Genomic DNA, 15,716 nt, shown 5'->3' on the forward strand with positions numbered 1-15,716 from the left:
CCCAGCATGAAAACTACTGAGGTGTCTGTTAAGGATGTAATTTGAAGGCACAGCAGGAAGCTCAGCCGAAGCTCACCTTGAAAAAGGCCTGTGTGTACTAGGAGGAAGGTGAAATTGCAAACACTAATTACCTGCTGCTGTCCTGTGCTCTGTTTTCCCCTGTTCTTCGTCCCCATTAGACATTTGGTTGCTGAGTTCCCGGTCTCACACTGGTGAGCAGAAGCTGTGAGTTCACAACAGGGCCCTGCTGGAGGTTTGAGCACCCACTGAGAGCCAGGCTGGAGTTTCTTCTGTGGGTTTGGTGGGCGTGGGACGACCGTTGCTTTGTGTTCTAAAGGAATCTGTCACTTCAGTTTGCATCAGAGCAGTCCCAACAAAGAACCATGAGACACGTTGAACTTGTGATACATGCTGATGTACTGGTAGAGTACAAGATTTGGTTAGATATTTTTAAAATACCCTGACCTGAAATACATTTTCATGCTGAAGTCAGTAACAGCTTTGGTTTTGTGCAGTTAGATTAGGTGCCTCCAGCTATCACAGATATTTGTGTTACTGGAGAATGTAAACACATAATTTAACACCAGATCCACAGTGATCCGTGGGGGTACCCCGCTCCATTCTTGGTTTGCCTTTTTTAACCTGTGGCTGTACAACCCAGTCATGGAAAGGGGCCACCTGAAGGCTGGGATTGTTTTCTTTTTATAAATACATAAAATAAAATATTTTTATAAATATGAAATGACATAAAATTCACTGCTCTCTAGGTGTGTCCTGTAAAATTTCATGTAATACTGCAGCAGCTACTTGGTAGAACTGATGATCATCACTCTCAGAATTACGACTATTTATAAATGTAAATGAAGCTGCTTTTGGATGTTTCAGCAACAGGGGTGACAAACCACTGTGCCACTTGTAACTAGCTAGAAGACTGTGACAAGCTCTCATGGAACTGAACCATGTTGATTCATGCTGCTGTACTGTCTGAACTGAATTATTGTAATTCCTTTTACTGGGCATGAAGCCACACATCGAAGGGACCTGAGCACGCAACGTGGGCTGGCAGAACACTGGGCCCCTGCTGCTCTTAGGGTGCCGTGACTTTTCATAAGTGGATTCCTTTGCAAGGTTTTTTCCTCTTCAGAGTCTATAAAGTTTGTCCTTTTTCATCCTGCTTTCCTGCTTGTGATGGATTAACTGCACTGATTTTCCACTGAAGTGGGAGGGCTGGGCAGAATAGGTAACCATGACTTTAATGGTGGTACTTGGAACTAAAATCTGTAACTCACAGTGAGTTCTTTACTAGTGGGTAAGTGCTTTCCTTTTTTAAATGTGTCAGCTAAGTGCCAAACTCACTTGTGAACTCCTGCCATGTTTCATTCAGGGTTGGCAGGAAGATAACATATAAACGGTTTTCAGAGTTTTAAAACATTATGTGAAGGTGAATGCTTCCCATTTGAATACTAAAAAGTTAATTTGTGTGCAGTTATGAAGGTCAGATTTTGCTCTGAGAGTTTAGGGGCTTAGCTTTGTGCTCTGTCTTACTGTGAAAACCTACCAGAGCAAAGACAAATAATTATTCTAGATCAGTACTTTGTGGATAGATGTGAAAATATCTTGGTTCTGGTATTTTTTTTTTATTATTTTTAGTCTTGTTTAATAGATAGTTGTTTGCAAAACCTTATAAAGCTAGGATTAATTTAATAAGCTTTAGCAGTCCTACGTATTGTTCCATTTTTTTAATACTTTAATTTAAGGACCACATATGCATTTTAAGGCGCTACAACCAAGAGCCATGATGGTAACATCTGAAACTCTACTTCATCCTCTTTACAAATATAAGTGAACCCAAAATAACTCCTTGGCTCCTCAAATAAGTAAAGTATATTTGAAGCTCACATACTTGGTAGTATTCCCTTCCTGAAGTTATTAGAATCTCTAAGAACCGGGGGTGAGTGTGTGAGCAGTTGCAGGCGCTGGTGGGTGAGTTCCTCTTGCAGCTGTTCATTCCAGGAGTCTCTTTGTGCCACTGTCTCTTTTTTTCATGTTCTTGTGTCTAAGAATGTTCTGCTGGTACTTGCATGGTATGTACTCCAGCTGTAACTTAATTTTCACCCTAGTGAAATTCCATAGTGAATTTTCGTAATAGCATGCTCTCTTCACAGCATGGGTATTGATAAGCACCTGCTTGGCTAAGGATATTTTAGGGTATTAGGGTGGTGGTGGCCAGAGTCAGAAATAGCTGACAAGGCTGTTGTGTTTTCTTTAGGGAGGCTGTACTTTGTGTGCACATATCACTTACCAAAGGCATTATTTCACTCAGCATTACCAACCTTGTTTTTAATCTTTTTTTTTCCTCATAACATGCAAATTTCATGTCTTTTTCTGTAGCAGTGAGAATTTTCTTTGAGTAAAAACCACAGATATTCCATATTTAACTAACTAAAATGTTAAAAACATACTGGCTTGGTGACAGTTTTAGGCCCTATTAGAAAACTTGGAAGTATGAATTTTTCAACAAAGATAGATTTAGTCAAAATTTCATTAACTCTAGACCTTCATGTAGTCTATAACAGGCTGAATGCAAGATCTCTGGAAGAACCCCTGATTCTGTGTTGTTCTGGGCTGTGGTTCCTTTGTTTACACGAATTTAAATTTTTTTTTTTAATGTGTGTGGAATAAATTTTAGTTAAATAGCATTATACCCATTTATATGTAATCAACCACATAACCCAGAGTTAAATCATTTAGAATCAGTCTGGGGATATGTTCTTGTTATTGAGCTGTAAACTCACATATAACAGTAAAAGCAGCTTAGGCAAAAGGAGAGGCTGAAAAAAGGAGAGCCTAAAAATCTGCAGCCAGACTATAGATTCCTGTACTACCCTGGGTCTAACAGTATTATTGCAGTTTCAGCAACTTTTATGTGAAAAAGTGAGATTGGAAAATCATCTGATGTAATATTAGAAGAGAGGTAATGCAAATCATGAGCTAGAAAAAAGAAACATCATGTTACCCATCTACTCTTAAGCAGATCTCAAGCTAGTGCTTTACAAACCACAGTTTAGTTTTCTGTTCCAGCATTTCAGATTCCAATGTGTGATTGTTTCTCAACCGACTTGGAAGCTGCAGTACTTTTCCTCTTGGTTTTAAGAGGTCAAAAGAAAGAACTAGTAAGAATGAACTGAAAAAATCAGACTTCATGTGAATATTGGTGAAGTCGTGATTACAATTTGCCTAACTCCCTCTAGTAAAAGCTTTGTCCAAACTTTGAATAATTTTTTCCCTCAGTGAATATTCCCAAAGACAGATATTTGTTCTGTGCAGTTTTTGAGCTGTCATTCCAAGTCTGTAACTAATAAAATCATAACAACCACCAAAGTAATAGTTAAGCAATGTGGCTTTGTAGCATTTCAAGTGATGAGTAAACCGTCCCAGTAAATTGGCATTTGGCCACTTCACTATGTAATGGTGTTTTTAATGAAGTATTGCCCTAGCAACAGGTCTGGATGACATTGGGTAGCTGGTTGCTGCTGACTCTTAGAGATAAAACAGACTTTTAGGAACACATGTGTAATGTCTGAAGGTAAAGTAACCGAAAATAAATGCATCTGTTCTACTGGGAACATAGGATGGGTAACATCAAGCCAAAGTCTGACTTACTGACTTATGAATTTAATCCTTCTGTGAAAAGTGTTTCTATATGGTGAAAACCAAACGATCTAAGAAGTGCAACAGTTGAAATCTGAGAATAAAATAAAGCAGAACTGAGAGAAACTGTATTGCAGATGATTTTAAGAAAAAAATCAGTTATTTAAGAATTGTGGTACTGTAGGAAATCCTTCTGGATATGTTATTTCAAGGGAGAAGCTTTTTGAGGAAAGAGGATGTAGTGAAGATTAAAAGCTTCACTTGCTCTCCTGAAGAACCAGCAAGTGAAAAAAGGCATGAGACGTAGAAAGTGAAACAAGTTCAAGTGAAACTAAAACTTGGGGATGTTGTTTTTATTAATGAACTTTTATTTAGAACACTATTTCTTGATGACAAGGACATTGAGTAGTGTTACATAACACAGCCAAGTCAAAAGCCTAACAGAGGGTCTAGATCAATATAGCAAAGTAATATCATAAGATAGAGACATCTTCAGAGGTCTGTAAAAGAAAAGGCAAAAACCTTGGCCAAGTCTTTTTTTCTTCTTCCAGTTCATTGTGGATGATATTTTAAAGTCTACTTTAAAGACAGAAAAACCCCGTCACCTTTACATGTATTAGTGGGTCATAAAAGAATTTACTCTTATAGTAGTATAATGTTGTGCCTTCTAAATGAGATACTGTGTTAAAGTATACATGAAACACATTTTCAAGACATAAAGGGAATGTTCTGATAGTCTAATAAACTCATTTTTTTAATTTTAAAGATAAAAATACAGACATTACTGTAAAGGATAATGCGGATGATTTCTGCCTTCGAGATACATTAAGCATTGCGTCCACGGACTCCTTTGTTTCCACAGCTGAGGTAAGACTCTTAAAGATTGCTTTTGTAAAGATTTATTGATCTATTTGAGCAGTGAACAGAAGAATCCTATTTTTTTGCTAATCATTATAAGCAAAATATATTTCTCTTACGGGAAAAAAGGAGCTTTTCAGGCTTAGCTGGAACCAGCTTTTTTTTTTTTTGGTGCACTGGCACAATGCATCCCCAACTCCTCCTACATGGAAGGTGCTTTTGAAAAATATATCACATTTTCATGAGTGAAAAAGCAGTCACTTAAGGCTGTAGTAGTTCTTTCCACCATGATTATATCTTCCTGTTCTTTTTTCCTATTGCTTTGCCATACTATAAAGATGTATGAAGAAGGCTTTGTATTGTTTGGACATGGGGGGTTTTTTTGAGAGGAAATTATCAGAAATTGACAGCTACCTGTTTTAGCATGTTTCATGCACAATATGGAGGCACCAGTTTGAGCTGTTACTCTGTTGTTGCACCATGATTAAATCACTTAGCAGGAACCAGAGGTCTGAGACTCTGTTCTGGGAGCCCTGGGCCGGGCTGGTGGGGAAAGCTTGTCTGGCTGTGTGGGTGTGCGGGGAGTCGAGCGGGGACCCCACAGCTCCCTGGAGCCACCACTGGGAAGGGGCCTCAGTCCCAGCTGTGACAGTCCCTGGAGGTGGAGTGGGACTGCCTGGGAGCCTCCTGACTCCACAGTGGGAAGCTCCCTTAACAACATAATATACTTCCTGTAACTTGATCTAATCCTCTGGGATAAGAGCACAAAGGATGCGTAATAATCTCTGGGTAACAGGACATTGCCTTTTAGCTGAAGTCTGCTACAGCTCCCTTGAAGTATTTGAAAGAGACTCATAAGCAGTGACATACTTACTTGAATGAAGAATATCTCCTTCTCTAGTCTCTGGGGAGCTAAAGTGATCTTGAAAATACTCTTCTCCAAAAAACAGGAGAGGCAGTTGGCCTCAATAGATCCATTTTGTCACAGATACTGCTCTCATGTATGCACTACAACTAAGCTACTAAAGTCAGTTGCAAAAAGAGAGAATTGCACACACATTCTTTGCAATTGTTTTGACTGTCTATTATAGGGTTTGTTTTTTCATAACACAATTACCTTGATTTACTATTTCACATTAAATTGTGATGCCTAGCATCCATTCCTAACAAGGATTGTATCCATAGAGACTGGTTACTCTTTGCTGTAATTTGGACAAGACCACAATTCAAGCTTGCTTCAACTCTACCAGCTCATGAGAGGAGCTGTAAACCGTTATAGTTTGTACACTTTTTATCTTTCTTTTTTTCCCCAATGAACTTTCATAGTGTTTTTGCAAGTATGTGAAGATGGGAACAATCCCTTGTGCTCATTTGTGCTGCTTGGCTTAAAAAAAAGGTGAAACCAACCAACCAACCAAGCAAACAGAAAGCCCCAGGATGTATTACCTCAGTGAAATCATCATCCTCTCCTGAAGCTATGTTGTCCCAATATCTGCTAAAAAATATTTGAGTCAAAATTGGAAATGTAATTGTCTTTAAGTATCCTGGAGATATTCTCCACATTTTAATACCTCAAAGCCACTTCTGTCAACTTGTTCTTCCAGGACAAAGTTATGAAGATTTTCTCTTCCTTTCCAGCTGTTCTATCCTTTGCCAATAGAACAAACTCTCTTTTCTCGGATTTTATTGAATAATCTAGTGAAACTTTTAGGTGACAGAAGTCCTGAAGATTAATAGAACATGAACAATTTGCAGTTTGGTGTTAGAATCAGAGCACCGTCAGTGTTCTGGATTAAATAGGATCCACTAGGCTTAAACTACAGGATCAGTTAACTCTGTAGTTGTAGCTACAGGGCATCATTGTGTAGTGCAGGGTAAAGAAAGCTGTGAATTGGTGTTCTCGTACAAAAACACTCTTACCTTGATTTAATATTTTGTCCATCCTCAGGAGGATGTGTGGTGGGGAAATGCTTCACGTTATGGCAATGAGAAGGAGCAACAACTACTTCCCAGTGTATTCAGCTGTTAGTAGAGAACAGTAATTGCTTTAACTGGATTAGAATTGACAAAACAGATTCTTTTATTCTAGACATGATGATATTGAGTAGCTTCCTCTTGCTTATCTACTTTTGTCTTTTCTTTTGTTCTTGCACTAGGAAAATAGTGGAATGTTTTAATTTAGGCTAAGAGGTCTGAGGCTTTTCCAGCTTTGGATTTGTCTCACCTAAGGGCCAGATAAGGCAGTTGTTCTTTCATCAAGTTCCCTGATTGCAGTGACAATATTAGTAACTGTCCTAAACTCCATTGCCTGATAGAAACATTTAGCAAAGTTTTTAAATCTGAAATTCATATGTGTGTTTATACTGCTCTGTGATTATGCCCTACTGGAATTAGTAATTTCACCTTCCAGGAAATTAGAACGTGGCACCATTTTTTGTGGCCTCATCACACTGCAAGCTGTGTGTTGACAGTTCCTTGGCTTCCTTCTACACTGCATCCTGTCCCAAGGAGCAGGACTAAGTATTCTGTGTGACTCTGATTTTTGGAGACTGGAAACTGTTCGTGTTTCAATGCTGACACACAGGTCAAATTTAGCTCCCTGCCTGCAGGAGAGAGAATGGTCATAAAACAAGACACAGATAGATACTTGAATGGAAATTGATAGGGATACTGATTAGGAGGCAACAAAAATGTCATGCTGTGTTATATTAGACCAAAATATAGGAAAGAGCTGTACAAAACTGGGACAGTTGGTGGGGTTTGCATCACGTGCCCTTTTGATGAGTTCTACAGGATAGCAGGAGGGTGTGCCAAAACTTCATCTTGGCTATGGCTGGTGATCAAGAGGATGCTGGGGATCACTCATTTGATGACTTCCCATACAGAGTTGTGCCTGTCTGGACACCTACAATACACAGGTGCCTGAATCCTTATGAAGACAATTTAGTCACAGTTGCCATCCCCATGACCAGACAGACTTCTATTCTTAAACACACTTAGGCTCTAGAAGCACTGCAAGAAGGGATGGTAAACACAACTATTTGCCCTAATTAAGTTATTAATACTACTACTGTGATAAATAATGGTATTCCCCATTTGAACCCGGCTGCCATCAGCTTGTGTTGATGAGGGTTAGTATACTTTTCATAGTCTTGCTTTCCCATTTACTGTGATCAAAATAGCTGCCACCTTTGGCAACAATACAGCAGTGAGTGTGCCAGATAAAGGCCTCTGCCCTCTCTTTTCTGGCTTCTTTTCCATCTTCCTAACAGAACCTCTTTCCTGCTCTCCCTGGCAGTGAGCTTTGTTGCTGCCTCTTTGTTGTCAGTGCACATGCATTTATCATGTCTTATTTTCTTATGTTGACTAGTACTGAATCTGTAGGTCTATTATCAAATAAACTGCTTTCCTTGTTAAAATGTTAACTCAGTCCAAAGCGTGGGATATTTTTAGATTTGTGAATAAAGACTTAGCTGCTTTTTATCAGTAACAGCCTTCCTGTTTTCTTCCAAACCTTAGGTGGAACACACCACTTCATCATTTCAGTTTATTAAAATGCCATCTCAAACATTTTAGTTACTAATCACCATCACATCTTCCAACTCCCAGAGCATGTTTCACTTTCGTCCTGAAGCTACTTACATTTTTTAAGGAAATATTTTCTCTGAATGTCTTTGTCTTTTAAAGAGACCATCATCTACTTTTTTAATATAGGGTAAACATAATTTCTCAGAATGTAAGGAATGCTGAATGTGCCAGTAAAGTGACCTCTCTATTAGGGGAAACAAGCAAGAATTCCTAAAAGATCTAGCATTGTTTATTTTTGTTACATTCATATAGGTGGTTATTTTGGTGGTCAACAAGGTCTTGATGCACAGCTGAGAATTTTTTCTATTTATTAAGAAACAACTTGTGGGTGGCAAATAAGAGTACTGAGCCTGTTTGTTAAACCAAAGCAGTCAGGGAATCCCAGACTTAAAAACGAATGCAAGTGGCAAAGGTTTAATGCTTTAGAGCAATGATTTCAGCATCTCTTTACTGCAGGTACAGCCCTAAAGCTGAACTGTCCAGAGAAAACTGATTAGCATCTGAACAATATCCATGCTGTAATCTTCAGAGGCTGCTCTGCAGCCCTGCAAGCTTAGACACAAATTAGAATTTCAAGCTTTGGAGTTTTGAAGACGTACATGTTATTTCAACATAATGAATTTAGGTATCCACTGCAGGTCATCATAAATGTCCTTGTGGTGGTCACCTACTTCTCTCTCTTTCTTGAGCCTGGAATGGATAGAAAGAAAGCCTTACAAGATGAGATTGCTGCTATAGTGTCAATCATCTTTTATGTCTTCTTTGTCTGTATTTTCATATTACCGTGTACCTCCCATGACACTGAGGAAGTGACAGACATTTAGGGGCTGGCGCATCTGGTCCATCATCGCAAGCCTCTGTGTTCCTGGCAGCTGCCAGCACTGTTGGTAGCTGTGATGGAGCTCCTTGTCATCCCTAGAGATGTGTGAAGAGTCTCAAAGTGGCAGTGGCTGTGCACAGAAGTGACCACTACAGAATGGCAGGAAAGGACTCGGGGAGCTTTCAAGTGTCCAACTTACCTGTGATGCCAAGATGTGGAATGCTGGAGCTTTCTCATAACTCTGAGCAATGCTGAAGCCCTGTAGAGGAAAGTTACATGGTGCTTAGGGGTACATAGTGGGATAAAAAGCAGGTACCTGAATAAACATCATGAACACATGCTAATTTATATAAGGTACTTACAGTGAGCCATCTAATTGAAAACTAAGCTTTCTGCCCACCTCTTTCCTTAAAGGTAGCATGTCCTCAGAGACTTTTACAACAGAGAGTTCATTTTCCTTTTGATGTCATCTTTCTATCTAGAAAATGTATGCTTTGCATTTTGTTAAACATTGAATATGATTTGTGAATTTTCCTAATAGCTGAACTCTTCTATGTTAGAAATATGGATGTATCTTTACAGATATCTTTAACTAGTTTTATTTTGAAGCAGGGTGTTCATGTAGGCAAGCTTTCACCTTATTTAATCTCAAAGAATGGCCATTACTGGTTGAAAGACCATTTAAAGCATATGTTACATCTATATATTGTTACATCTATATACTGTTTATGTCTACATGTAAAATATTCATATAGAGAAATATTTTTAAATACTAGAAAGCATCAAAAGAAATTCCATTATGACTCCAGGAGCATTAATGGTGCAACTTCAGAGCTTGTCTGGAATTACCTTTTCTAGTAAAATTTAAGAGGTCTTTTTAGTTTCTGGTTTTCAGTTTGTTTGCTTTTTCCTCCACTTCACTTTTTGCATGCAAAGAGAAGTCAGTGGTAGAGGAATTTTCTCCCCCTTTGCAAATATTATTTGTTGGAACTTCAACCTGTAATCAAAATCATCTTCTCAGGGGAAGAACAGTTAGTTCTCTCCTGCTTAGCAGCCGGTTGATTTAACTGCTTTCTTCATTTGAGCTCAATAATACACAGCACAGCAGTAACACAGCTATTTTATTTCATCTGTTAGCATAAGAGGAATTGCTGGGGGTTTTTTTAAAAAGCTAAATACAATCCAGAGCCTCACGCAATTCCCAGGTATGGGGTCCCTGTGCTAATCTGTGACCACAAAGGCAATGATCAGCCATCTTCATGTATAAAGGTGTCATCAGCTTAGGTGCTGGCAGCAGATGAAGGTTACCTGCATCTAACTGTAGAAATCACCAGTCCTAATTCAGTCACACTCAGTCAGTTTCCTAAATATCTGAAAAAGGTGATTTGCCTGAAGTTCATTAGTAAAAACTTAATGTAATCCCTTTTACCACAGAAATTATAACCTCCAAGAGAGGGGCAGCTGTTTACATAGTGCACATGTGTTCACAACCTGTTTCTTCTCATTATTGGCAAATGAAATAGTGTATATGGAATGTTTTATGGCTTCAGTAATAGCTGGATCAGGTAAATAAATTAGCATATGTGTTGTGTTCTGGTTTGGTCTTTACTTTGGAAAATACGTATATATTGTTCCACAGTTAATACTTCCTTAACCATAACATAGAAAAAGGAATTCTGGAGTAAAGGTTTTTCACGTTTTTTTGTTTATACCTGTTCTAGCTATTACACTATGTATTTATATGTGTGTGTCTGTGTGTGTATTCATGTTTTACATCTGAAATAAATCAATATACTCCTGCTTCTTCCAGTTGGTTAAATTATTGCATCCTGTGTATTTTCAGTTAAAAGCTGTGTAGCTTTCTTTGTTTAATAAGAACAGAAATTTTCAGGTGGACTTTTTAAATTAGCAAATCCAAAACACATTTAGATGCTATGATTGATATTGTTAAACTGAAAAAAAATCTTTGGTCTTAATAGCTGTAGGTCTCCTTCAGGAATTCAGCTTTTCTACTCTGTTCTTCCAATAAAACAGCTTATAAGCAAACACATACTTTTAGATTGGAAATACTTCCAAACTAGATGAATTCTGAAAGTGGACATTACTCATTTAAGTATGTTTTGTTGACCTTGAAAGTTCTTTTCACTTACTCTCTAGCTGTGGTCTTGTCATTCAAGTCTGAATTCAAGCAGCCTATAGAAATCTTTACAGAAGTATGGGGGGAGAGGAGGGCTTGGCTCGGTTTTGGTAGGTGCTTTTAGCCAAAAAAATCAATTTAAAATGGAACCTGACAATTTATGGAAGGAATTGTATGTATTTGCCAACAGTAAAAGGATACTGGTATGAGTGATTAAAAAAACCCCAGTGAAAGTTCCAGCAAATAAACATTATCTAACAGTGTGTGATACTTCAGAACACCAGCTCTGTACTGAAATCTCGAACTTTTTTGTGTGCTTAAATGTTTCCATGGACAAAAGCAGGTATTGGCAAGTGTTTATACTCTCCTTTAGCAGGAAAACCGACCTGGCCAAACATTTGTGGCTACAATGGGCTCAGCTGGAGTGTGTGGAGAAGGCACACTGGGATTATATGGATTTGTGGCTTTATGGAGTCTCAGCCAGCACTTGGCTGTATGGCCTCAGTGCCAGGAAAAGCTGCTCAGCATGTATTTACTTGAAAATTTTAATGGAGGTTTAACATAAAGTAATACTTCAATATGACTTTTTAAAATCATTCTAAGATAGAGATTAACCTTTTACATAGTTCCATTACCTTGAGAGTTATTTTTAAAGATGTTTCTATGCTCAGTTTTAATAGCCTAGAAACACAGGTTTGTTTGTCCCATGCAGGATTTTGGAAAAAAACAAAAAAACAAAACCAACCAAAAAGCTAGAATTAATTTTCTGGTCATTAACTAAACTGTGTAAACATCAGATTTTTTTTTCTGATCCTTAGTAATATGATGTAATGTTTATAGTGAACTTGTAGCTAGACATTGTTTTGTGAATTAAATACGATACCCTGTAAACAGGAGTTCTCTTTATTATTTATATGCTTTGATTTATTGATCTGGTTTTGGTTTTTTCTTTCTTTAAAAATGTCTACAAGTTCATGTTTATTTATATGATAACCATAGAATTAAAAGTGCCAATAATGAAAACCTTTTAGGGAGCCTGTAATATAAAATGCTGAATGCTCGTGGTTTATACAATGTGCTTTGGTAACTGGCAGACTTATTTACAAACAGGGGTAGGAGGATGTAACTATTTCCAGCTTCCTAAAGATTTGCATGGTGTAATCGTTCTGTACTTTGTCTCTTAGCAATTATTTTCTTTTAACAGCTTTGACACCCAATAGATTTAACTAGACAATTCAAAAACTTAGCTAGGCAAATTAAACACAAAAGTAAGCTGCCTTTATTTTGTTAACTAAAGTTTTGAAGCTTTAAACTGTAGCTTTCAGATTTTGAGAGTTATAAAGTTAAGTCTTATGACCTGGTGTATCTGTTCTGCTCACTTGTTGAATTTTACCCCTTTGTTTTAAGCAGATGCAGAAAAGGATGCATCTTTCAGTAGAACATCAGGAAAACTTCTTGAATTTTATCTTTACAAAAATTTTGTCATCAAGCTCTTTAATGAACTTCAAAAAAATTTTTTTTCAGCTTTCAGAGCACAGAGAGGTTCGTAGCACATATGGTCTGGATTCCCTTTGCCACTGCCCCTTGTATGAAGAAGCCATGCACTTGGCAGAAGAAGGCAAAATTTATTCACGGGTGTTAAGGTATCAATTTATGTCTATTTAAGAATAGACTTGCTATTTACAAGAAAAGCAAGAATTAAAGTTAACTATTCTATCTAGAAATCACTTTTTAGAAGTTACTTTTCTAGGTATTTTTTCTAGGAATTAGACTTAGATGGATATTCTTGTGCTTCTTTTTTTAAAGGTCTTTAAAAACTTTTCTATTTTACATAGGACCGAAATGTTTGAATGTTTAGGAGACAGTGACTTCCTTGCTAAGCTTCATTGTATTCGACAAGCTTTTCAGGTAAACAGTAAGGAATGATTTATCTGTCTTGCTAAGCCTAAACTAAAGTACCTGGCATTGAAACTGAATGTTACTTGTTGTGCAAGCACTTTTATAAGGTAATCTGTATTTAAATATTTTCTTGTTGCTTTTACATTTTTATACTTCTAAAATGAGATGTATTTGCAGGAGTCCCAATTTTATGATTAGCTTTGGAACCTTTGCACCCAAGGCTTACTAGGAACTTGCCAACTATACTAGAGGTGATAATTATATGGAATTTGACTGAAATGTTTAAGGTCACTTAGTATAACCTGTGAATGAACATGTCTATGTGTTTTGAACCCTTTTCTAGATAATTCTTTCAGAAACAGCAAACAGAATATTTCTTGCTGAAAGTGGAAGGAAAATTTTGTCTGCTTTAATTGTGAAAGCACGAAAGGTAAAAGCCTTTTATTACCAACGTTTTGTTGTTTATGTAACTTCTACCAGACTTCACTGTCCAGGGAAAATAAACTATATCTCTTTTTACATTTGCTTGATACTCATTGCTTTTACTTTACAGAATCCAAAGAAATTTGAAGATGTCTTTGATGAAATGATATATTTTTTGGAACAAACAGATCACTGGGATAATACTGAAATGGAACTTGCTGCTAGAGGAGTGAGTTGCATTTCTGAAAAGTGCTTTTACCCTTACTAATGCCACAGGATCTAAAAATAAATTTTTACAGTTCAGAATTGTGGGAAAGGCAACTCTTTATTGTTTATATTGCTGGTTTAGAGAAATGGCATTCACTAGTTTAGTACCAGAAACCACACTTTTTTTTAAACTTCTCCTTTAGTGACAAAGTATTTTTAATATTCATTAAAAACAATTACAAATCTACATGTTAATACAGCATTAGAATATGATGCATGCTGAATTCCACTGCTGAAAGAGAAACTAGGTTACTTAAATCATGTTCTCATTTACCATAGGTGAAAAATCTGAATTTTTATGATGTTGTTCTGGACTTCATATTAATGGATTCATTTGAAGATTTAGAAAATCCACCAATATCTATACAGAATGTAGTAAATAACCGCTGGTTAAATTCCTCTTTCAAAGAAACAGTAAGTATTCATGTGTAATTAGCATACTAATTGATCTGGAGTACATTGCAATGTACTGAGTATGTACATGAGATCTTCCTCAAAAAAATTTAACAGAGTGTATTATCAGGTTTTTCATAATAGCAATTTAAAAGTTACAAGTCTGGGCCCAAAACAGAGAATGATTGAATGTATTGGAGAAAATACTTTAACTTGTCCTTCCTTTCTCTGAGGAAGTAGAATTTTAAAATGGAAGTTTCTGTTAGCCACATCTTAGACATCAGATCCAGGTTTTGGTTCATAGACCAGAGATTTAGCAATAAGGGACAAAGTTGCAAGGAAACAAAAGTAAATTAATACAGTGCAGACATTCAACTGTTGATTACAATTGATGATTTTTCACATGTGCCTGTTTATTTGCCAAATAGATCTTGTCCCTCTGTTAGAGACACAGGCTACTGCCATGGTCAGCTGGTACAGAAACTACTGTAATTTCATCCATTTTTATCTGTAAACTGCCAGATTTTCTTTTATTTTTATTTTTCAATTGAAATATCCCCTCTAGAGGAAAAAAAAAGGTAACATTAATATATTTTTGTAGTTATATGGAACATTGTGCTTTGTCTGTATTAAACTCTCTTTGCAGTACTGAGGGAGGATCAGATGAGGATAGTTAGAGGCTTGGAGGGGAAAAAGCCCAGTACTGATATTGGTATATTGTATTTCACAGGTCCATATTTGGACAAAACTCCATAGCTGAATCTGAAGCTATTGCAAGAATGTTTTTGCTAAAATGAAAAAGTACATTTCAGTGTTTTCACATGCCACTTAATATCTAAAATAGTTTCTTATGTCTGAGCACACACTTTAGTATATGAGACTGGTCCTCACTTAAACCCAAGGAGTGTTGCTAACTGTGGTAGCTGTAAAAGCAGATGCCAAATTGCCTTTGGATTTAACTAACGGAAATGTTGCAAAGATGGATCTGGAATAGCAAGTATGAACTACATATAAATTTGGTTATTTATATCAGCTGTTGTTTTATAGTTTTAAACTTTGTGTTATCACAGGATTGAAACTGAAGAAAATACATGTCCCAAAAATACAGAATATAGAAGTACAGTATTCTGCAGATGAGTTCTTTTGAGATGGAAAATGATTTGGGGCTTGCTTTGTTTTTTCCTTTTACAATTAGGCTGTGGCTTCAAGCTGTTGGTCAGTACTGAAACAAAAAAGACAGCAAATGAAGGTAAGTTGCCCTTCAAATTATATGGAACAAAGATACTGATTGTCTCCTAAGAATTTTAAGTTCTTTTTGTAGCTTTGGCAAAATAAATGAATGATCAACCCTCAGTCCTGTGGACTTGTTAGTTTAGACAAGAGGTTTGCCAGTTGTAGAAGTTTAGCTCCTGGGCCCTAATACCTTTTTTTTAGCAAAAAGTCTTAACGGAAAGATTTCCAACCTAGTTGAGGTCCAGTCAGTGGTGGTGTCATTCCCTTCTCTGACTTCCCGCCCCACACACAGATCTCAGACTTCTGCACACCAAGGTTGTGAGTCTTGTATCTCACCTGCTTGTGCTGGGATTCTCAGCCCCATCTCCCTGCATGATCCCCAAACCTAAATCACGTTCAGTCCTGCCCTGTTACCTGCCTGAAGCACTGTGTTCCTCACCAGCAGCA

The 15,716-nt window shown here is 37.2% G+C and overlaps 1 protein-coding gene across 3 annotated transcripts in view; it reads left to right on the forward strand.

Moving 5' to 3' along the window:
* Positions 1-15,716, forward strand: part of MIGA1 (mitoguardin 1) — a 37,752-nt gene that overhangs the window by 18,028 nt on the left and 4,008 nt on the right. For all 3 annotated transcript variants that reach the window (XM_017743474.1, XM_008640823.2, XM_017743477.1), the window contains 7 exons: positions 4,418-4,518; positions 12,579-12,697; positions 12,890-12,962; positions 13,297-13,383; positions 13,507-13,605; positions 13,923-14,057; positions 15,232-15,285. In XM_017743474.1, the coding sequence (XP_017598963.1) occupies positions 4,418-4,518; positions 12,579-12,697; positions 12,890-12,962; positions 13,297-13,383; positions 13,507-13,605; positions 13,923-14,057; positions 15,232-15,285 (668 nt within the window). The remainder of the gene's footprint in view (positions 1-4,417; positions 4,519-12,578; positions 12,698-12,889; positions 12,963-13,296; positions 13,384-13,506; positions 13,606-13,922; positions 14,058-15,231; positions 15,286-15,716) is intronic.

Source organism: Corvus brachyrhynchos, unplaced genomic scaffold (assembly GCF_000691975.1).
Source record: "Corvus brachyrhynchos isolate BGI_N302 unplaced genomic scaffold, ASM69197v1 scaffold48, whole genome shotgun sequence".
Taxonomy (NCBI): domain Eukaryota; kingdom Metazoa; phylum Chordata; class Aves; order Passeriformes; family Corvidae; genus Corvus; species Corvus brachyrhynchos.